Consider the following 24326-nt stretch of genomic DNA (forward strand, 5'->3'; position numbering starts at 1 on the left):
ATGGTCAGATAATCGGGGAACAGGATCTGCTGCAGGCTGACTACTTGCCAGGTTACTTGATCACCACCGCCAGAAGAGCATCTCTGCTGTACAATAATATAGCTAGAGAACTTGTTGAAAAACGCTTACTTCAGATACCAGGCAATGAGAGTGGAGGTGAGCAGACAAAGAAACAACGAGTCACTCTGCCGTACTTTTCTTCTTACCCCCTAATAATTTGCTAACTCAATCCCCACCCCTACCCTTATCTGTGATTCTTTCTGCGCTTAACCAGGAAACAATCCTTGTGTACATGTACCGTCTCACGTTTGATAAAGTTCTAATATATGAAAAATTATACTACGATAAATCTGTTCATCTCTGAACCAAGCAGTACACTCACTGAGGCATTTCATGTTATTGAAATATAGCAATTCTACACGTCAAAATATTTTATTATATTTGATCCAAAGTCTGATTTTCATCAGATTTTTGAAAGCACCATTCCATACTGTTCTGGTTCCAAAATATACATTTATTTATTTATTTATTTAACTTATATGCTGCCCACTCTACCCAAAGGTCTCTGGGCGGCTTACAACAATTAAATTCAATTAAAATACATTAAAAGATAAAATGATTAAAATACAATCAAAATTGCCATCAGGACCCACAGTTGATGTTATTTCAATTAAAAACCTTCTGGAACAGGAAGGTTTTGACCTGGCGCCGAAATGTCATCAATGTCGGCGCCAGACGAATCTCAGTTGGGAGGGCATTCCATAGTCCGGGGGCAGCTGCCGAAAAGGCCCTTTGTCTACAAACCGTCCCTCTTACCTCCTTGAGGGACAGCTCTTTCAAAAGGGCCCCCTGGCTAGATCTTAACTACCGGGTAGGCTCACATGTATAGAAATATACACACATACAAATACTTACACAAAGGCACCTTACGAGGCTGGATAAGTTCACATGACGTGGAGCAAACATATGAAGCTGCTGAAGGCAAGAGATGGCTTGAGCTTGGACAAGGCAATCAGGATTATCCTGCATCACTGCACAGCCCAGGAGACAAGAAGCCCTTAAGGCTGAGATTGTAGAGCTACTGCCTTAAAAATGGAAGAAAGGAGGGAAAAACATATTTCACCAGTCTCTTTATTAATCTAATAGCACTGAACACATCTGGCACTAAACTACAGCAAAGAACATGTTCATCCTATTATGAAGAAGATGTTAAGGGTCCTAGCTTATGAAAAAAATAATTCATTTCAATAGTAGGGACTTGAAGGGATAACCCACAGCTTCTATGCTTGCTTAAAAATGCATCTGTTTATATGGCCCCTTCAATGCCAGGCAGATTGCTCCCCGTATTTATGCATACAAATCTTGCACAGAGCACAATGCAAATCCCAAAAAGAAAAAGGCACACTCATCTTTTGACTTAATCATACAGAGGATTACTTTAGTTAGATCTTTTAGGTCTGCAGACCAAGAAACAGGCACCTGCATCACATAGACAGATTATTATTTTTTTGGAATACACTTCCCAGAACACCACAGGCAGCATGCCTATTCTAGGAATTATAGTCCAAAAAGAGGTCTCTTTTCCAAGTTCTGCCTCTATTAATTTGGAGGATATAATGCCAGGGGAAAAAACGCTAGGAATTCTGATTAGAGATGGGGGCACAATCTGTGCTTCAGCACTTTGACGTGGTTTGGTGGATCAGGCCCACAGGTGTTACACAGGTGCCCGAGATTCCCCACCTTGCCTTCTCCTGCAGGCATCCACTCAGAGGCAGCAGCCCAGGATTCCCTGCCCCGCCCCTCCTCTGAGTGACAGGGAATCTGGGGCACACATGCAACACCAGTGGGCCTGATCCACAAACAGCGCCAAAGTGTGGATTGTGCTAAGTTCTAATTGATGCCAGGGGAAACAAGCCAATGGTTTCTTTGAACCATTCAGAAAAAGTCATATGCAAATCACCACTCATTTCACCACCCTTTGAAGGTGCAAAACTATCCAAGGCAAGGCTCTGGATGTGTAAATATATAACATTCAAAAATCTGGCCGGAATTATTTTGCTTAATCTGCCTGCACAACACTTCATTTCACACAGCAGCACTCTACCAGAGGTTTTGCACTGATGTGCCCAGCACCCCCTACACAAACATAAGACCTGTGATTTCTGGAGATGGCAGGAACAGGATTTTGGCCTTTTTAGTTAATTCTTTCAGTCCTCTGTTCACATGATGATAGCAAATAGTACCATGCTTCCCTGAAAATAAGACAGGGTCTTATATTAATTTTTGCTCCAAAAAACACATTAGGGCTTATTTTCAGGGGATGATTTATTTTTTTCATGTACAACAATCTACATTTATTCAAATATAGTCATGTCGTCGTCTTCTGGTTGCTGCACAATGGTGGAGGGCGGGGTTTCACTTAACTGGGGCTTCTTTTTGGGGTAAAGCTTATATTACGAGCATCCTGAAAAATCATACTAGGGCTCATTTTCAGATTAGGTCTTATTTTCGGGGAAACATGGTATCTCCAGGATTTCTAGTGTTTCTTTTAAGTCTCACCATGATGCAAATATGTGCATACCTTGCAACTCGGGACCCAAACTGGCGATAAGAGAATTTAAACAGCAACCAAGGCTTTGATGTACTTCAGCATAAGCAGGAGGCACAGTAAGCAACAACATGAGAACAAGAGAAAGGGTAGGTTCCACATGCACATGATACAAAGGGCCAGCAGAATCAATGACCAGGGACAGGGAGTGCAGTGCCCACGTCTGTAAAACACCAAAAAATGTAATGTGGTGTCACTCTCTCACACACATACATATGAACATGAATTAACTTCACAAACTGTGCTCCAAAATAAAATTGCAGTGTAATAGGAATGTACTTTTGGTGGGATGGTGAACAATAATGCAGCAGTGTAATAAGCTGACTGGAAACTGCAAGTTTAACATTAATGCTCTCAAAATGTGCAATTGTTCCTCCTAACCGAACTGTGAAAGAGAAAAGACAATAGCTACAGTTCTGGACACACAGATGCACTTATGGACACACCATGCGATAAAAATGATGGGATTTTTTTAAGAATAAATAGTAGTATAAAACATTTGAAATAAAAAGATCCATGTAATCTTGCTTGCTTTGCTTAACCATAAGAGTGGCTAACTTGCTCACACTTGAAAGGAAGACGAGATGGATGAAAATAATAAAGGAATTAGGTGTAATGTGTGAGCCTCCCCCCAGCTCCGTACATTCAGAGTCAACAGAGTACATCTCTGCCAAAGAACTTGGGGACTGACAAGGAAACTGATCTTGAGTTCTACATTCATTCTCATTTTGCTAACTATAAGTCCAGGAAGGAAACTGTCCACTGCTCCTCTGTGTTCCTGTTTGGGACATGGAGGGGACAGGGTGATAGTAACTAGCAGAACTGTACGTAGGAAGGACGCATGCCTAGAAACAGTTAATATGCATGGCATAATGCAGCTCTTTTCTCTCACCAATAATGATGAGGATATAAACAGCAGCAACAACAAAAATCTCCCCACTGTTAAAAAGCTTGTACTGTAGATTGTTTTTAAAATGGATTGTACTCTAGAGAAAGAAACATACTTTTCTATTATTGTTCTGCAAAATAAATGCACATTAATACTTAAAGAACAACCAGTATCCTGTTGTGCAGCTCCACGTGTGCAAAGAGCAATTACATCAAAATGAGCAGCAGCAGACTGTGATTAATTAAAGAGAACTTTTTATTTTAGGGTGTGCACCACTCTCATACAATGAGATGGGAATCATGTGTAAAATCAAGAAAGGAACTCTTTAATTAGCGGTAATCTGCTTCTGCTTCTGATATCATTCATGTCGTGCAGGCAGAGCTACATAACAAGATACTGACCAACGCATTTTTATTTCTTCATCTTCACAGCTTCTTACTCCCAAAAGATGTCAAGATCACTCATAGAATCAAAAAGGATAACATCCAATACACACCTGGACTTCAGGTGAAGTACTATCCTGAGACAATGTGTAAAGTATTCCAACACATGCATTCAGGTGCTGAGTAGAGCTTATTCCACCCAGGTATCTATACAGAGATCCAAGAGCCAAGGAATGCCCTGTTCTTGATATCACATCTCTAGCAGATTTTAGCCTAAGAATGATTAAAAATATATACTTCAAAATGTACAGGAAAACGATAGAGAAGCAAAGAACAATATTCTCAACTTTCAGTTCTCAAATAAACAAAATGAAAAAGGATGTGCGGAAAGCTGTCACAATACATTTCTAGCACTGACCTCAAATGAATGGCTACAGAAACAATATGATTGCTTCCTCTACAGTTATACCAGTGAGGTTGACTTAATAGTTTTTATTAAGTGGAGAATCCCTTCTGCCTTTATGCCACTAGAATATATTAATCAATTTTATATTTCAGATGCAAAAGTATGTGTTTCGGATGCAAATGTGTGTGTGTGTACTCTGACACACAATACAGAATTTCCATAAAAGCAGCCAACTAAACATGGAGTAAAGAATATGTTACTAGCTGAACTTTTAATCACTTTGCACAGAACATTAAATCCTATACATATTTTACTCAGAAATTAATCCCACGACTCCCTTGTAAATACATCCAGAATTACTGCAGGCATATTCTCCAGGCACAAACTACACAGAAGACATAATGACGATAATGATAGAAATGACAACGGTGTAATGTAATATAAACCACATGAGAAGTAGCTTACTTGTCAAAGCTGATTTGTGCCAATCCAGCAGTGAAGGTGCTGTCTGCAACTACCTGTGCAAGCCTTGCTAGGGAGTCAGCAGCAGAACATCTCAGAAGGGGATTACTGCTTTCCAAGGCACTCAGCACTAAGGTCAGGGCACAGCTTCGGACTTCCTCAGAACCTAAATTTCCCTTGCAGCTAGACAAATGCTAGAATCAATAAAAATACCAATTTTTAAAACAGCCATGATTTTCTTTTACATTACTATATTGGTTGAAGACACAGTATTGTATCACTAAATGAAAATCAAGAAATGTAATGTTTATATTTTATATGGATAAATGTTACCCGTTGTCTCTCTAACAAGGGAAGGTCAAAATATAAAACCATTTTGAGGTGTATTATCCTCATAAGGCTATAGCAGAAGAATGGTTTCTTCAGCCATTATTGGGCACCTGAGATCAAGAGGATTTTGCCCATATGGGATCAAACTGCCTGATGCTTCCAGTTGCATAGGAGGAATTATTATGCTGCCAACATGGGCAGAAACCTACAGCTATAAAAGTGCTACTTTCATCAGACCAGGAATACATAATCTGCAGCGTGGGGGCTGTATACAGCTCCTGGGGAGTCTTAATTGCTCCTCCTTATTGATGTCCAAATTCCTCTTACCACTCAGTACACTGTAATGGCTCTTTATCCCCTCCTTCATTAATCATAACATCAAATTCTTATTCCACTGTCCTCAGTGGTGAAAGAACAGTGATTTGTATCAGGATTGGTGGTGCATGTAGGTGTACCTACATAATGAAGTTTGTGGCCTTTGACCTTTAAACTGACAATGTGGTCCTCAATGCTGAAAAGCCTGTGAATCCCTGGAAAGGGTTAGTAATAGAAATCAGCATCTTACATTACCACAGGTTTTATGTATGTCGGTAAGGCACAATAAGACACATTAAGCCAGGGGTCCCCAACCCCCGGTCTGTGACCCGGTAGCAGTCCACGGCCTAGGCAGGACCAGGCCGAAGACACAGATCTCCTGCCCCCCCAACGAGCAGCCACCCCCTGCGAGCGCCGCTGCACTCATGTGCGCAAGCGCGCTCTGCCCCCTGCGAGCGGGCCACATGCATGCATGCAAGCAGCCCCCACAAGCATGCTCCACTCCCCTGTGGGTGCGCCACATCCCCACAAGCATGCCACGCCCCACAAGCGGTTCACGTTGGGAACCATTGCAACAATGTAGCAGGAAAAACTACATACAGAAATACATGGGCTTGTGCTCCCTATCCCTGATGACTGGGAAGAGATTTTGGAAGCTTTCACTCTCACTCGTGGTCAACCACATTTTATTGTGCCAATGAGTGAAATCAATTTTGTTAGAGCTAACTGGGGATGTTGGCAAGCCTTTGGGTCTGAGTCTCTAGTCCAAGCCAGAGTCCTTGGTACGAAGTCCTGAGTTCCACACCCCAATTAAAAATAAACATTTTTTCTCCAGAAAAAAAAGGGAGGTGAGTGGATTCTGAATTGCAAGTCGAGTCTGAGTCACTGAAAAAACACTCCATCCTGTGTTGACTTAAGTCTGACTTAACAAAGAGTTCTGTGACTCAAGTCCCCATCCCTGGTGCTAATTACAACGAACCTTCACTCCCTCTGTCTTTCCTCCTTCCTTTCCAACACATTTGAAGTATGCTATATTTTTACTGGTTTTGTGTCCCATGCACCAAACTGAATAGAAATTTTGTTGAACTATCACAATGACAGAGTTTGCTTTTTAAATGTTTATGATTCTAACAGAAACCACACAAAGGTTATTAATAAAAATGTTAATTTCATAACATGTCACTACAAATCACAAGTTCTGAAGTTGCTCTGTTGTAATGATTCACAGTGTTAACCACATTTCCTGGTTCAGGCAATACACAACACAATGGTTTCCTACAACAGAAATTTCCAAACGTCTTCTTAAATTGTGCAGGTAGAGGAAACAATCAACATTTGGCCAAAGAACTAAACATTTTAAGAAAAAGAGGGAAAGATTCTCACCTTCAGAACATTAGAAAATGCCAACATAACATTTTGTTGTACAATGTTCTGCCGTGATCCCTTTGTTTGTTTTACAGATGTCAGTAACTGTTCTAATATCTGATGCCTTAAATCAACAAAATAAAGAGGAAAAAATTGGATAAAGTTATCATGTAGTTTATTCCACTAAAGTGTGAGATATGGGGTTAATTACATTAGGCATATTATGCTTTCTATCTCAGCCCAGATTTTACTTCCTAACAACAGTATATATAAAATACTCATCTAACAGTTACAAAGAACATACACATACTATTGCCATACTCTCATATAGTATTCTACCAAGTTTCATGTGCCAATTAAAACAGGCACAACTTTTATTATGCTTCCACAGGTCACATGTCAGAGGTGTGACAGAGAATGTTCAGAGCTGATTATTAATAGGCCACTTTCTATATTGTGTCAGTAATCTGATGAGAACGAATTCTGTGTCATTAATTTTGTTTACCTTTGGGACTCTGCAACATGAGGAAATACTACACCAAAGAGACGGGTTGCTGCACTGATAATGGATAAATTTGGCGGTAAGGGCTTAGGCACTGAATCGCCTTCTGCAGACTTTTCACAAACTGAATATGGATCATACTCTAGACTCCCACCAGCCATACTGTTAACTAAGAGCAACTGCAAAGATAAAAGAAATGCAAATATTAATCAAAGCGCTCTAGCTTTTCTTTTCTGAGTATGTGAGTAGAGACTAAAACATAAGTATATACCTGCTCTTCAATGAATCTGTGTTCTGTCTCCTGCAGTATGGGGCCAAGTAAGGCAAGTTCATTCTGGTGTGGGAAAGATGGAAGATAACCAACAGAGGTTGCTATCTGGCTATCAGGTTGAGTCAAATCAAGCACCAGTTCTTTGAGAACTGCAGAAAAGCTTTCTGTAAATTGTGGGGATAGAAAAATAAGTTTTATACACAATGTGTATCAAAAAATATTTTAGCAAACATTTTAAAAAGCAAACTTATCGTTATTTAATATTGTGACACTAAATTCTCACATGAAAGATTTTCAGCAATGAAAAGATAATATTTTTTAAAAATCCCACAATTTAAAAAGCTTCATAGAATTACAATGGGTGAGTTTAAAGAATGGTACAAGGACAAAAATAAATGCTAAGCTCTCCACTTTACTCTATATCTAAAACATATCAATATGACAAGCTATTGCTGTAAACAGAAAACATAGTTCAGGCACTGCAAAATTTAATGAAGAAGGTTCTTTCTGCTTGTGTATGTTGCTTTGCTACAATATACATTTTATTCTATTAATTACAGAAGTAATTTCAGTTGTCTAATAATCATCATCATCAAGTGCCATCTAGTCAATTCTGGGTTTTCTTTGGGTTTTCTGGGTAGAGAGAGTACTTAGAAGTGGTTTAGCATTCCCTCCTTCTAGGGGCTCCTTGGAATGTACAGCTTGCTCAAGGCTGGCTCAATTCACTGGAGGCCCAGTGGGGGAATCAAACTCCCAATCTCTGGCTCCTCAGCCAGATACCTAATCCACTGACCTAATTATCTATGTGCTGCAAATTTCAAACTAAAATTTCATTAGAATTCAGTTGGGATAACTGCTTTCCAGTGCTGATAATAATAACAACAATAATGACTAATGTACTATAAGCAAATTTGGCCAGACATGAAATTTAAGGTTAGACAAGCGTATGTGACTTATGACTTCAGAAATGATGATGAATAATAATAATGGATGTTTTGTTTCTAAGGCATGTATATGGAAATATCAAATATGTGTGAACTATAAGAGTGATTATGCTGACAAGATTACACATAGAGTTTTCTGTTTATAAGAATGGAGATCATTGAGGAATGAACAGGCCTGTGTGTATATTATGGTGGATAAGTAATTTTAAAGAGGAAATGAGGAATGTTCATGATGAGAGTTAGATGGATGGAAATGCAGATGAGAGAATTTACAAAATTTATTATAAATTTAGGATGTTAGATACTTAATTAGATATACAAAATAGGGATGTGTAATATAACATGTGTAGATGCACACGGATATATTATTTCTGTAGTCAGAATTTATATAATAGATAAGCTGGTATGGGAAATACCTCCCCGCCTGTATGTTTTGTTAGTCTTATATGTTTTGTTAGTTTTATGTGTTATTGTTTTGTAGGTATTTCTTTTTTTATTTTGTAGGTATGTATGTTATAAAAATAATAAAATGTTTAAACAACAACAACAACAACAACAACAACAACAACAACAACAACAAAAGGTGGTAACAATTATAGTTCCTTGTGGTTGCAGCCTTGAAAACAACGTTCCTCTGTCATGTTAAGAGGTGGAAAGGCATGCAATGGAATCCATGGCTATTTTGAAGAGAAAACATCAATCATGAAAAGTCACAAAAATTGTGCCTGCTGAAACAAGGAAGCTGACTGAGAAACCATTTGTTACCCAACTACTCCATTATCTCCTTTACAAGAGTCACTGCTATGGACAAATGATGTGATTCTCCCAGGTTACTAGAAAGTATGCTCTCCTCTTGGACCACTTGAGACCTTCAGAGAGTACTTCTATGCTATGGTGAAAGGTACTACTAATTAAACCTGCAGATGCTTTTACTTTTTAAACTTGCAGATGACTGGAAATCAAGAGTCAGGTGTATCATCAGGATTTCTAGAGCAGTGGTTCCCAACCTTAGGTAACCCAGGTTTTCTTGGACTGCAGCTCCCAGCAATCCCAGCCAGCACAACTGGTGGTGAAGGCTTCTGGGAACTGCAGTTCAAGAACAACTAGGTTACCCAAAGTCGGGAACCACTCATGTAGAGGATTAGTATTCCCTTTTGCCAACTACCTTCCTTGTACGGTCTACAACAGAAAGGCTGGGAATTACAAAACCATACAGAATGGCAACAGTTGTAATTCTGTGGCAAGCCTTTCTGATTTTGCCAGGGAACAAAATCAGGGAGTCTGGCATCTGAATACAGTATTTCCCTAAGCGCCCCATAGAATTGCATAGACCTTGGGGGAATGGACAGAAGCCATGTTCATTGCAGCTGGTATTTGTCCCATAAAGGTTAACCCCATAATGAACCAGAATATTGTGCACCCTATACAATTTGCTGCCTTCTTCTGAATATTTTTTAAAGTTCTTTGACCTATGCAAGGCAGATAAACTGAATATAAAAGAAAATCTTTAATTTTCTTTTTATTGAACAGGCACATGCAAGCAAATATAGATGTATTATACTGTCGTCTATCTATTGACTATCCAAATTTTTTTAACTTTAAACAGAAAACTCAGATTTGAGATATTTAAAGAGTGGTTTTATCAGTTGCACATCCCCAGTGAGTTTCCAGGCTGAGTGGGGACTCAAACCTAGGCCAGTTTGTCACTCTATTTTTGTCATATACACTGAAACAAACTAATATGGCTATCTCTTTGAAAAATGTTTCTGGCAGTTTCATGAACACAAATCAATAATATTTTGTATACATGTAAGATCTGGTAGGCCATCTACCAATAAAATACAATGGGTAAAAAGAAAAAAAATTAGGAGATGTTTAGACAAATAATGCTTGAAGAAATACATACCTTCATATGTCTTTGGAGGTAATAAACTAAGCAACTCATAAAGTCTTTTTCTATATGTCATTGATGCTGATTTTAGAGGATTGCCATAGGTTTTATTTAGTGAAGGAAGCCTTTAAAACATACAAGAATATAACTTGATGTTAAAAAAAATTATATCCAACAAATGTTGGCAAGCATTTTGCTTTGCCCCTTACCAGAAATTTATTATTTGGAAAACTACACCAGATTCAAACCAACACCAAGCAATACAGTGGTGCCCCGCATAGCGACGTTAATCCGTTCCGGATTAATCGTCACTATGCAGAAACATTGTTAAACGGAACGGAAAAAGCCATAGGAATGCATTAAACTTCGTTTAATGCGTTCCTATGGCTCCCAAACTCACCGTTGAGCAAAGTTCCTCCATAGTGCCGCCATTTTCACGCCCTGGTAAGTGAGGGCGGGGTGCAAAAACACTTGCGGCGGCCATTTTAGGCACCCGGTGGCCATTTTGGAACCGCGGCCAGCTGTTTAAAAAAACATCGCAATGCGAAGATTGGTAAGCGAAATGCTTACTGATCATAACAATGCGATGTTTTACCCATTAAAACATCGCAATGCAATCGCACTGCGGATTCGTCGTTAAACGGTGCACTCGTTATGCGAGGCACCACTGTATATATGTACACATATTTTCAAAACTTCACGTGCTCTGGTACTGAACTCAGGTGGTTATCAATGACAGAAATGGAGGTATCTACGTCATCTGGGAACCATCTCCCCAATACAAAACCTCCGCCGAGCGTGGATTGCAAATGGTAGTAAGCCAAAGAATACTGAGTGTTGGTGGCAGAATTTGCAGAAGTTACTTTTCTGGATTATAACTCTCAGATGCTGGTATCTGTAGTCCAAATAGTAACTCTTTCATAATCTATCAAAAAGCAAACCAAACATATTGGCCAAAGTGCTGTCTTTAAACTCTTGACACATCTTATACTGTACCAGAAGAGGGAATGGTTGCCTGGCTGAACTCCAGAACAGAAGCATACTTAGGAGGAAGTGTGTTGATTGTAACATGTTATTGTCCGACCCCCTCTTAAATCAATGTAGAAAAATTGTGACAGAGATTAATCTTCAGAAAAGGAAGAAATATTGTTTGGTTTACAGAGAAGACATCCAGGGCTGTCTGAGGATGTTAGCTGCCATCGTTCCCAAAATGCTACTAGGCAAGGGAGAGGGACAAGAAGGACTTATCCTTCCCTCCTGCATTGCTTTCAGAGACCAGGACTCTCAGGGCACCCTGTGGCTTTAACAGGGGGACACTTTTGAAAGGATATTCCCTGGGGTTAGTGCTGGAAACTCAACCCCCCAGGAAGCTCCCAGAGGATGAAAAGGACAGAGCTCCTCTTTCTGTTGGTTCCTTAGTTGCAATAAAATCTAGTCTTATTCTTTCGCTCAATAGATTATGGAGCGCACTCACTCTCAGTTCTGCAACTATTGTTGTATGAGTGGAATAACCAAATAGTCAGTTTGAAACACAAGTATGTTAAACAGCTCCTATATCAGATATAACCTTGCACTGTCTGAATAATGGTTTCCTAATTTATAAATTCTTCATTTCTCTATGCATAAAATGCCCCTGAAGCATTCTGAAACCCTGCACGGGACAGCTGAAAACCTTCAAGAGGATGTTACTGTTGCTGCTAGAGACATCTGTTGGTGGGAAGGAGCCAAAAATCCTGAAGTCCCTGTAAATGTTATGCTGGATGTCAGCGTATGAAATCGCAGTTCCAAATTTACATTTTAGTTACTTAACTGGGATTAACAGACCTCCCAAGTCAGCAAATCAGATACTTTTAAAAATAGTACTGTACTTACTGTGTCAATAAGTCTACAGCACATGGGACAGGAGGAAGGAGTCTCTGAATAACTTCATCTGTTAGGAGTCCCCCACAATGGAGAATGAAACTTTTGATAGCTAATAATAATAATAATAATAATAATAATAATAATAATAATAATAATAATAATAATAATAATAATAATAATAATAATAATAATAATAATAACAACAACAACGACAACGACAACAACGACAACGACAACAACAACAATAACAATAATAATAAAGTAAGCTGACTATAATAAATAGAGCTCTTCATTTTTTATGTCTGAACAACTGGATTTGGATCCACAGAAGATCACCCCACAAAACGCTTGTTTCTTTAAAGTGGTATTTTGCCCTTGTTTTTTCTTTCTTTTCTCACCTTTAATTTTGCCAGCTTTACTTTTTATTACACTTATAGACTTACAACAAAAAAGCCTTAATAGAATTGTTTTACATATATTAACAATTTTTAACATGATCAGAAGTTTAAAAAAAAATAATAAAGAGCAGAATGCAACTTATTTCTTTCGTGTTTAACTGGTAATATTTAATTCTCAGAAGGCTCAACAGAGTGATCAACCTGCATTGGTAGGTTCATAAGGGCACCCAGACTAATTTCAAAAGCCAGTGTGTAGTCAGTTTCGACCTTTGGCAACTTTATGAGCAGAAAATTGAGTGAAAAATAGAGGAAGGAACGAATAGCAGAGGGGCCACAATCCTGTTGACCATCAACAGACTACAATATTCTGTCCTAATTTCCACCTAACCTCAGTTGTGCAAGCAGAAATTATAGAATGCACCCACACTCAGTTCTGCAACTGCTGTTGCATGAGTGGAATGACAAAAAGTATTCTGCCCCAAGTCCCTGAAAGATTATCCCTGAGGAAATGCAGCCAGTCAGAAAGAAAATTTTCCCCATTCCAATGCTTATGACAGACTTCCCATTGTTTTACTCTAGTATGTTAATACCACATTTCATGTATTTTCTATGTAGATTTATTACATTTAGATATAAGGAAGGAAACAGTGCAGCACATAGAAATCTTCAGTATCTGGCTACTGAATTATATAAAGAGCTCTCTTCTGTATTTATATAGTACCATCAAGGTTTTGGAGCACCACATTATCTCCAGTGTAGATAAATAAATGCATAATAGTTAAATGACTGAAACACATACATTCCATATTGAGAATGAAAGAGAAATCTGGCCAAAAACTGGATGTCAGCATAGATAATTTAAGGTAATTAATCTTAGTCTTATAGGACTTCATCTACTTGTCAAATGTACTGTCATATATAATGTAGCAAGAAACAATATCCTGTACTCACAATCTTGTAAACTATTGGTTTTGCACTGAATACAATACAACATTCACATTTTAGGTTTCAGAATTATGTATGTGGTTTTTTAAAGTTCAAAAAGACGTACAAAATAACAATGACAAATTCTACCTACCACAGAGAGCACCTGCTCGGCTTTCCAACGTCACTTGCCACGTAAATGAATCACCTCGGTTCTTCTCAGTTTCTAAATCTTTAGGTGATATGGGGAATGCACACTTCCAGAGCAGAAGCATTCTTGGAAGATGGTGCTGGACAACTGCAGGACCTATTATTTTTAAGATTGGAAATGTTCTTATATGATTAATATGAACTGGAATCCTCAGGACAGAAGCAAGAAATGTTTAATTTCCAAAGCACAAGGAAGTGTAGTCAATGTCTTTTTATTTAGTATAAATAAACATAGAATGATAAATAGTCTTACCATAAACATAGGATGATAAATAGTCTTACCCAATGTCATTAGGGCAGCTATCAAAAGCCATCCAGATTGCATTCTTTGTACCGAAATGCGACTATTTTGAGAAGCAGTACGTAATAAATCCTCAGCGACTGTCATGATGATCTAAGCAAAGATAAACAATCACTATAAGAACAATTAAAATATAACACAATGGATTGAAAATGAAACATATTATATATATACTCATGTGTGCGTGCACACACACATGCATACATTAAAAGCCTAAATAAAAAAATTCTCATGTAGAAAAGGCATATTACATGATTTTAAAAAGGAATGAGGTATCTGATTTCACCACATAGAATTCTAAGTCTTGTCACTGTGTGTTGGCAAGAAAGTCTTGCAAAATCTTGGAAATGTAACAAAAATCAAATGTATCACAGCACTAAAGCATGGAGGCTAAATTCCACTTTGTAAATTACTACAGATAGGCCACCAGCAGTTGATCATTGTTGTTCTTATATGCCCTCAAGTTGCCCCCAACATATGGTGACCCTATGATCCCCTAAATGTTATATCCTCAACTGCTCTGCTCAACTCTTGCAAACTGAAGCCTGTGGTTCTTTTAGGGCATCAGTACATTTGGTATTCCTCTTTTCCTACTGCCTTCAACCTTTTCCTCTTGTCTTCTTATATGTACTCAAAGTAGGACAGCTTCAGTTTCAACATTTTTGCCTCTAGAGAAAGTTCTGGCTTGATTTAATCTGGGTCCCACTTGTTTGTCTTCCTGGCACTCCAAGGTGTCCATAAAGCTGTCCTCCAGCACCGCATTTCAAACAAATCAATTTTTTTTCTGCCAGCTTTCTTTACTGTCCAGCTTTCACACTCATACATGGTGATCAGAAATACAAGAGTGTGGATGATCTTGGTCTTGGTCTCCAATGACAAATCCTTACACCTGATGATCTTTTCCAGTCCCTTCATTTACGCTCTTCTGAGTCTCTGTCTTCTGATTTGCAGTTGACAAATGCACAATGATTTATATACATTTATTTAAGATAAATATTTATATCACCTATCTATAACTTTACCAATAAACAGATACATAGGTAAATATTGTCTTACAAACTGCTAGCTGATAATTTCTTTGTTAGGCAATAGCATTTTGTTTTATGTATTCATTTTATTTTTACTGTAACTTATTATTTTAGCTTGTTTGTACCTTTTTTTGCACACTATGAACGTCGTGGCGCAGTGGTTAAACCGCTGTACTGCAGCCAAAACTGTGCTCACAACCTGGGGTTCAATTCCAGGTATCCGGCTCAAGGTTGACTCAGCCTTCTATCCTTCCGAGGTCGGTAAAATGAGTACCCAGCTTGCTGGGATGGGGGAATGTGCAGCCTGCATAATTAACTTGTAAACTGCCCAGAGAGCGCTTGAAGCGGTATACTGTATAAGCAGCACGCTTTTTACCTAAAGAATGTCCATTATATGGTAGCTCAAGAAATAGTGAGTCATGTATGTTTGCCTCCCTGTCATTATTTGCCATAAATAAATTGCTGGTTGACAGGCGCAGAATGGTAACCTCAGGGAGAACAGGCTTGGATAGATATTAGGGAATTTGTCACTTAATACTGTATATAATTCCTTTTATCTGTCCATTTAGCTTCAGTGCCTGATTCTGGGTTCTAGTAACACAGGAGAGGGAGAAAAACTTATCTCTGTCCACTTTTCCCTTAACATGTTTGATTTTACTCCTAATCATGTCTGACTCTACTTATTTGTTTAGTTTTACAGCTTACCCTACACTGCAGGCACTGAACACATATTCCCATTTTAGACCTAGTGCAGAGCAGTATCATGTTAGTCCCAGACACATGTGGAATAGTCTATCCTGCATCAGTTTGTCTCTACCCACTACTTCTGTAAGAGGGAATCCACCAATCCCTTACACAAGTGGAAAACACCCTTTACAGCAGTGAGACTATCTATAAAGAGAAACAAATGCAGAACACTCTGACCATAGCTGCAAACATCTGCAAATAGCAGATGGCATCCAAAGAAAGTATCAGGCATGCAAGTTATTCACTCCAGATCTAGGGAGGATGTACTGAAAACACAACAGATTCTGGCCTGAAGGCTCTCTGTTTCCATCGCAGATATGCAGTTGATCTGTGGATGTACTCCTAATTAGGCATTTAAAAAGAAAATCTTTTCCTTGGCAAAGCTAAATAGATTTCACTTCCATTGTCCAGGAACACAGACACAGATTTTTCTCTGCCACTGACAAAGTTGTGATGTCTGTGGGAAAGTTGTGAGCTATGGAAATGGACTAGTTTCAGCTAATAACAAGAATCTTTCAAAAATAATTTGTTGCTTAAAATTTCAGAGTAACTTTATCGGTTCCAAAGCATAAAGAAACACCTGGAGATAAGAATTTTCTCATCACTCGCAATTATGTTTCCATTATTTAAAAACTGGTACTGTTTTTTTTTTCACTTTTCTTTTATGATTTTCTATGAACAACAATGAATATCTATAACTATGGAACCATATACTCTTTACTTCATTATGCCTTTGAGGATATTTGTAACTCAGTTTAGTAATGAACGCACCCTTGCAACAAGAATTTGCCTGGAAATTAATGCACAAAATTCCAAATGTAGTCCATACTATAAACAGGACTGGGCTGCCCTGCTAATTATATATGCAGCTTAGGCTCTGAGCTATATAAATAGTGATACACAAATATAGACAAATGATATACAGAAGGAATAATAAATTTAAAAGAGATATGTTCAGTTAAAAAAACCTAATGGCTGTGTTTCAATGGATCCATGAACTTGTTGACTTAGATGTGGACAAATGTCAGCTGCTCCCTGCAGAACTTGATGGGATATTAAAAAATGAGTCACATAAATATGCAATGAATAAGTAGTTTTCTTGCCAAACCACTAGCAACAGCACTGCATTCAAGTACTCAAGTTCTGTGAAGCAATATCAAGCACAGCTAACAAGCATAGTTTTGATGCAGCAATGAATATGAAAGATAACTACCTTTCCTTTGCAATGTGGAATTCCTAGAGGACATTGTCTGACAGCTCCCAATAAAGCTGCAATAGCAAAGCTATACCCAGTCACTGCTTCAGGGGAGGATTTCAGCGCGGTGAGTCGCTCAATACAGCGATCCAGAAGTGGGGAGAGGAAACAGGGTAACGCTACAGCAATGCAGCGTAAGCACCATGCTGCTGCAAGCTGAACTGCAAGGCTTGGGTGAAGGATGACGGAGATGACTACATCCAAAAGCCCTGGAAAGTTATGGAAATGTTGTATCATGACAAACAATTTTTTCAGGTCAGTTACAGAGAAGTATTCTATCTATACCAAGAAACAGGAACATTAAGTAATGTTAAGAAGTAAGCCACATTAACATTTTATCCTGCCCTTCCTCTTGGGAAAAATAGTATTTCTGCTCTTGTTCAAAATCTTGAAATGCTTCTCATTAATCTTTTCTCTGTATATCCATGGTCTTTCCAGGCTCTCCCATTTTTACAACAACAATATATTTAGAAGCCTTTTCTTTCCACAAACATTTACAAATGGCGTATGTTACATTTTACTAGTCTTCTTTAAGCTCCCGCCCACCTAATTTGTGTGTGTGTGTGTATACGTCCTTGTCCCACGCTTTCACTTTTATCTTCTTTCTCATCTTTCCTCTAAGCTTCTTCTATTTACCTTTAAATTTCTCCACAGTCTATATCTTTTTTCATTATACCATGGCAGGTGTGCATAACACACAGCCCACCTACGGCCTTTGTTTGCATGCTGTGTGCCCTCACCAACTTTCATCTGCAGCCCAGCTGATTTGCTGGTCTACAGGAAAGAAGACCACTGCTGAAATGACCCAGATAAGGGTCCTCTTGGGCAGGGAATGCTTATCTCCAATCAAAGCAGGAATAGAAGTGATTCAAAGGTATTTAAATGGTTTCCTTTTCTTAAAACATCTGTACATTTTAAAAGTATAGTGGTGCCTTGACAAACAAACTTGCGACCAATTTGAGTTACGACCAGCTCCGGTTGCAAAATTTTGCTTTGACTTGTGACCAGCGCTTTGAGATACAACCAGAAAAAGGCCTCTTTTCCCCATTGTTCCCTTCCTCCCCCTCCCTCCTTTCCTGCCCATTTTTTAACCTTAGAGGTAATCTTAGGTTAAAAAAAAGTATCCCCCTAGTGGATGGATTAACCGCTTTTGCATTAGTTCCTTTGGTAACTAATGCTTAGAGATACAACCAGAGCCTTGAGACACGACCAAAAAACGGCCCGAACGGATTAATCACATTTCAGTGTATTCCTATGGGAAATGGTGCTTTGAGTTACAACTAACTTGAGTTAAAACCATCATCCTGGAATGAATTAAGTTTGCAATTCAAGGCACCACTGTATTTGAAGAGCAGAGTGTTTAAATGTATTCGCGAAGGCGAGTGTTTAAATTTCAAATGCAAATAGTTCTGTTTACTATCTCCAAAGCCTAGTGCAGCAGTTCTCAGTTTTGAGTAGGAAAGCATGGATTTAAGCTGTGCTTACTGGAAATATTCAGATTGGCAACAATTACCTTTATACATGTGTCCCGATTCCCAGCCATAATGGCTGTGATCCACAGGTCTACTGGTACTGATCTCCAGATACATGCAATCTGGGTTTATTTACTCAACAGTTATTTTATACCAAAAATCTCTTTCATCATGGAATAGAATACCATACAGCATGGGGGTCTCAAGTGTATTGGGACTTTCTGCAGTATTAAACATCTGTACAGCTGCTTAGTTTCAACAAGCTGACTGCATCATGTGTCCTTATCAGACTATGCTCATCTACTTGATGCCCTACTTTCCTCTTCTTTATTATTACATTTAAACACCACAGTTTTTACCTTGGCCTTCCGGACTGCCTCTTCATCTCCATTTACTCTCTTTTCCTTTCCACCTAATCATGCCTTTTCTTTGATTAATTTTAGCACTAGATAAAACTCAGATTATTTTTAGTTAGAAGCATTTTCGTTCCATAAAAGAGTGATGAACCAAAAACATTGTGCTCAAAAACATAGAATCTCGTTGGTGGAACATAATTATACAGAGCATAGTAATGTAGGCTCTCTCACTTGTACAAGCTTTGGTCTTAGGAAGCTGGAGATCCCCATTACAAACAATCAATTTTAGCTTGTTTAAGGTGATCCTGGATACCTCCTAGTGCAGGCTATGTAAAAATTAATCTGCTTATCACTACTATGTCCTTTGACTGAATGGATCCTAGAAACTGATTTTTTCTTCAGCACTATGAAAACATATACTAAAATGCTATTTACTAAATATTCTGCACAATTCTTTGACTCAGTAAAAAAAAACCTTCCTAAAATAGGTAAATTCATAAGAAACCTCCAATAGGGCAACTTGAATCTTTTGCTGTTGATAAACACACCTCCAGCATTAATTCTGTAGCGCATGGATCGGTCTAATGTACACTATCATCCCAAAGGCTGAAAGATACTTCCACCACCCACCATTCATATAACCGTGAAGAATGCTTACCTGTACTTGCATCCTGCATTACTGGTGCAGCAGTAGTACCTAAGCTATATATGAGGTTTCCAAGCTCTTCCAGGGCACATATAAGCATATGTTGGCTTCCTACTACAGCTGTTTTACCAACATGGGTTTCCATATTAGAATCACTTGTTGCAGCATCTAGTGATACAACAGAAGATACTATGCTAAGTAAAACAAAGGGGTGAAATAGGGTTGAAAGGGAACAGATTGACACGTACTGTATCCAGTACAATTCTGCATTGAAAGTAAGGTTTAATGAGGGAAGATGAAAACGCTAAGAGTTCAAAAGCTAACACTGAAGTAGTTAAGGATAAAATAATGAAATATATGTGGACATATTCTTTGTGTTTTCAACAATTGCAGTAGAAAATGAATAGCTTTCAAGGCATACTTATAGATTGGCCCTAGAGTACAGCAAGTTAATTCTTATTTAGCTGTCTAGTTGTATACTGTTTTCTATACATTCCTGCATAAACATCACCCAAGATTCTGAATCACTTAACTGGGGTCTAAAATGACCTTGTAGCCAATGCACATCTTTAAGAGTCAATTATTAGACCTAATTCTAAATTCCCAGCTAGAATAGATGCATTCATTCAACGGAGTACTGTATACGTAAGTGCTAAGTTGCCAAATTCCCATTCATTCAATGGGTCTACTATATTTGGACTAAAAAATGGATTTAGACCCTAAGCTCTGCAGTTATCTAAACAAAACACATATGACTGGGTGAATATTTAGGAATATTTTATATTAAGATAATAATGGGGTGCTTTAATTATTATTCTATTTAAAAAAAATCCAAAGGAGAAATGAGAAGTGTTCTAGAATGACAGTACAACAGTGTCAGAAACACGAATACACAGACTTCACAAGCAGATTAAGAAATGATATAAAGTCCTAGTGAAAAGGAGTGGGGAGGGAGAGATAGCAAATAATCTTGTTAGTTCCATACCCATAACTTTCTTCAGCTTCCAGATGGCTTGACAAATCTCCTTAGCAGTTGCAATTTGAGCTTTTTCCCCAAGAAGGCCTCCTACTGTAGCTTGGAGGATAAATGAAATACAACGGCGGCAGCAGATAGCGTCCATCTGAGTCTGAATAGCTTTAGGGTGAGACTGAGAGACAAGGTCCAGAACATGGGAAAGCAAGGCAGAGAAATTCTTTTCAAGCCACTGCCCTCCTAGAGTGGAGATAAATACCACATACGCCTGAAAAACATTTGATTAAATATTTATTTATTTATTGTATTAAATCCTTTTTAAAAAACAGCACACATTCTTATAACAACTTCAGTCGCATCATGCTGGCAGTAATTACTTAAGATAGCGCAGAAACAACAAACCTATTTCTTTGAGATATTTAAAAAGCAACATATTTACTGTTTCCCAGCATAAACAGAGAGATAAAACAGCCAGGCTTACATTTGTACAATGCACCTCATTAGTTAAATTTACGTATCGCACTGGGGGAAACCTTAATTTCAATTAACACAGTAGCAATACTGAGAGTGGATTAATTTCCTCTCTGTCTAATTCCAGAGCAAGAGAAAGGGGCTAATACTTGTTATGTAAAAGACTGAATCTGTCCTCACTGAAAAAGAGCTTCAGCTACTTAAGATTCTTTATGTAGAACCCACATTTAGAATTCATCTTAAAAATTATTAAATTACCACACAGACAGCCTTGTGAGCAACTGGGCATTTTCACTCCCACTGTCCAGGTTTCAATCAGAAAACATTTGAAATGATTAAAACGGTTCTAATTGCAAATTAATTTTAATTGTTTTATAGGTACAGGAATCATTCCCGGAAACAGAACACAGAACTATTTAACAAGTATATTCAGCAAGTCATTCCTCTTTCAGCAAATTAAAACCACCACCACCATGAAGTAATGAATACGTTTTCTTCATAAATACTACATGATAGATGAACAGTCACAATGGGGAGTGTACACACCAAGTTGTGCCCTAGTTATGAAGAGAACGAAACATGTTGTGGCCGAGTATCTATTTTTGAAAATCTAAAATTAGTTTCTAAATAATGTTATATTAAAATAGGGGGTGAAATGATCCTAATTAGACAATATTTTGTCCTTACATACATGAACCAGAAAGCATATTATTTACTATACTCTCTCTCCCCGATATTAACAAAACAAGCAGCTCTAATGATTTTTTTTCTCAGTAACCAGGTCCTAGGATCTTGTTTACACAAATCTCTTTGACACAAAAGAAAATATAATATATTAATTTTTTTGTAGTTGTGATGCTGCTGAAGAAATGGGATGTTGTACAGCAAGGTCACCTATTTCAGGCAGCACTTTAAGAAGGCAGAAACTGGTGTTACAATGGAGCAAGCAAGACTTTTGAGACAAGTCTTGACACTAGTAGGAGGATGACACCATTTTGACCCTGCTTTGGGCAGCAAAGTAGTGGCATTGTCTGAAAGATATTAGCATGTGACTTATTCTGCCCTGAAATGCAAGATTTTCTCTTTGCCTCAAAAGTAATGCCATACACTCACAACTGACATATAACACAACAGATTCAAATGTTTTCTTGCAAAACATGAACATCTCTATGGGAACAGTTATTTCTTCTTTTTTCCGGTGATAACCTCCTGAACAGTTATGCAATTGTCCCTGCCAGTCACTGAATGGGGAAAAATGTTTTGCCATGGGCCTAACAAGTGCTTACATTTGTGCTTAATCAAGGAGCAAGTTCTTTCAGACATCAGCTGAGAAAAAGTAAATGTTCTGAAGGAGAAGAGCCCTTTCGGCTACTTTTGTGATCCTGAAAAGGGCATAATAGTGCAAGACAATGAACATCACAGCAGCTGGGATTTGGTTACTTAAGATAATAGCCAGGATCCAGAATGTAAACTGAAATTATGGAACTGGTACCTGTGATCATTCTAGCTATCTGTCATATTCACAGTCATATCTGGATCATGCACTCAGTTGGACACTCAGTAATGCAACCAAGTCCATGACAGATGACCAGAAAATTGCATAAACTCCTTGCATGATTCCTTTTACATGTATGGTATTCTGCAACAAGATTTTGGCCGATGGATTTTTTTAAAACTTGAAATTTTAAAATCTACTTGTAAAAGGAAATTTATATGTCTTATAATATCATGATGGACAGTGATAAATAAACATCTAAGAGACAGACCGGAACACTCATGTCCACATAACATTTGAGTAATTTACCACAGTTATCAGGTAAGGTGCAGTTGAGCTCATAAGGCCTCATTATGAGCTCAACTGCAGAAGTGCAAATTGCCCAGCATCTTTCAATTAGCTTAAATTAACTATGGAAAGTTTTGTAAACCTTATATGAACACCATATTCTTATCAGTAGTTTTTGAAACAGAATATTAGGAAATATTAGAAGCAAGTCATGAGTTTTTACTATAAAATACTATAAAAGCTCCTAGTAAATTCAAGTTCTAAGCTATTATACATTATTATGCAATAACCATTCATAAAATTATGGAAAAGAAAACCACAAAACATTAAATCCTACTTTTGTTTTGGTTTTTAATTCTGTAATATAAACCCAACCTGTGTGACTCCAACTCTAACATCCCTGCTGACTGAACTGGTCCCCTTCAGGATATCACCACTGGCTCGGAGAAATCCAGAGCTGCCGCGAAGGAAACCTGTTGCCAGGAGTTCCAAACCTTCTTCAAATGAAATTTTACGAACATTTTGTCTTGCAGATGCTTTCTCATTGGGAAAAAAAACACATATGGTATTTTTAATAAAACACACACATACAGACACACACCAGTAGCATTTCATTTCCTGTTATGCCTCAATAAGATCTTTTTGGTAGCATGTCTGAAACCAAATATTGATCTGAAGTCCATTCAGCCTAATGCTTTGTATATTGCCTAAGAATAAATTTAAATTTGCTGGACATAATGCTATGTAAGTATTGTTATTACATGCTGCCAAGTCGGAACCATCTTATAGAGACCCTAATAGGGCTTTCACTGTGAGATATTTATGCAGTGTTTTTTTTTACACTACAAGCAGCTTCCATGACTGAGCCTAGTCCTGAGTACTAGTCTGTCACTATTCACTACACCAGTGGTTTCCAACCTTTTCCAAACCACGGACTGTTTGTGGGGATTCTGTGCGTGGGGCCACCCCCGTGTTCTTGGGTGGGCGGGGTGTGCACACATGCACGCGTGGGTGGGTGCTTGTGGGAGGGTGGGGCGCACACGTGCACACGTGCAGATGGGGGTGTGCGCATGTCAATAGGCAGGGCGCCCTCACGCATGCACGGATGGGTGGGTTGCATGCAGGGATAGGCGGGGCACCCATGCGCGCATATGCAGTGGTCAGGTCACGCATGCATGCGGGGGGGCGGGCTGAACCTGTGGGTGGGTGGGTGGGTGGGGAACCCCTGCACTACACCACACTGGCTATTCTCCAGGTAAGTATACATAACATTATAAAAATCCTCTGCTTAAATCCAATTAATATTCCTAACCAGAGTAGACAAATCGAATCAACAGGACCTTGTAAAGTTACTCATATGTAGCTCCCATTGATTCAGCTTGCATATTCTAGTTGGGGTGAACAACTGGATTTATTCCTGAGAATCAGAACCAGTGGAGAGTGTTCATTTTTAATCCTCATTTTATTTATGCAGTGAAGATAAAAGTAATAAGATCCTTATTGGAATCATTAGATGAAGGTACTTATGGGTCC

At 38.4% G+C, this 24326-nt stretch overlaps 1 protein-coding gene across 2 annotated transcripts in view; it reads right to left on the bottom strand.

Moving 5' to 3' along the window:
- Window positions 1–24326, bottom strand: part of HEATR5A (HEAT repeat containing 5A) — a 97099-nt gene that overhangs the window by 46496 nt on the left and 26277 nt on the right. For both annotated transcript variants that reach the window (XM_072986344.2, XM_072986343.2), the window contains exons 7-21: window positions 23169–23329; window positions 20552–20807; window positions 19579–19734; window positions 17051–17301; window positions 14044–14155; window positions 13706–13858; window positions 12239–12338; window positions 10382–10491; window positions 7532–7695; window positions 7264–7439; window positions 6777–6882; window positions 4752–4942; window positions 3994–4153; window positions 2582–2771; window positions 916–1085 (exon numbers count right to left, since the gene is read on the bottom strand). In XM_072986344.2, the coding sequence (XP_072842445.2) occupies window positions 916–1085; window positions 2582–2771; window positions 3994–4153; window positions 4752–4942; window positions 6777–6882; window positions 7264–7439; window positions 7532–7695; window positions 10382–10491; window positions 12239–12338; window positions 13706–13858; window positions 14044–14155; window positions 17051–17301; window positions 19579–19734; window positions 20552–20807; window positions 23169–23329 (2456 nt within the window). The remainder of the gene's footprint in view (window positions 1–915; window positions 1086–2581; window positions 2772–3993; window positions 4154–4751; window positions 4943–6776; window positions 6883–7263; window positions 7440–7531; window positions 7696–10381; window positions 10492–12238; window positions 12339–13705; window positions 13859–14043; window positions 14156–17050; window positions 17302–19578; window positions 19735–20551; window positions 20808–23168; window positions 23330–24326) is intronic.

The sequence above is a fragment of the Pogona vitticeps genome, chromosome 1, assembly GCF_051106095.1.
Source record: "Pogona vitticeps strain Pit_001003342236 chromosome 1, PviZW2.1, whole genome shotgun sequence".
In the NCBI taxonomy this organism is placed as follows: Eukaryota; Metazoa; Chordata; class Lepidosauria; order Squamata; family Agamidae; genus Pogona; species Pogona vitticeps.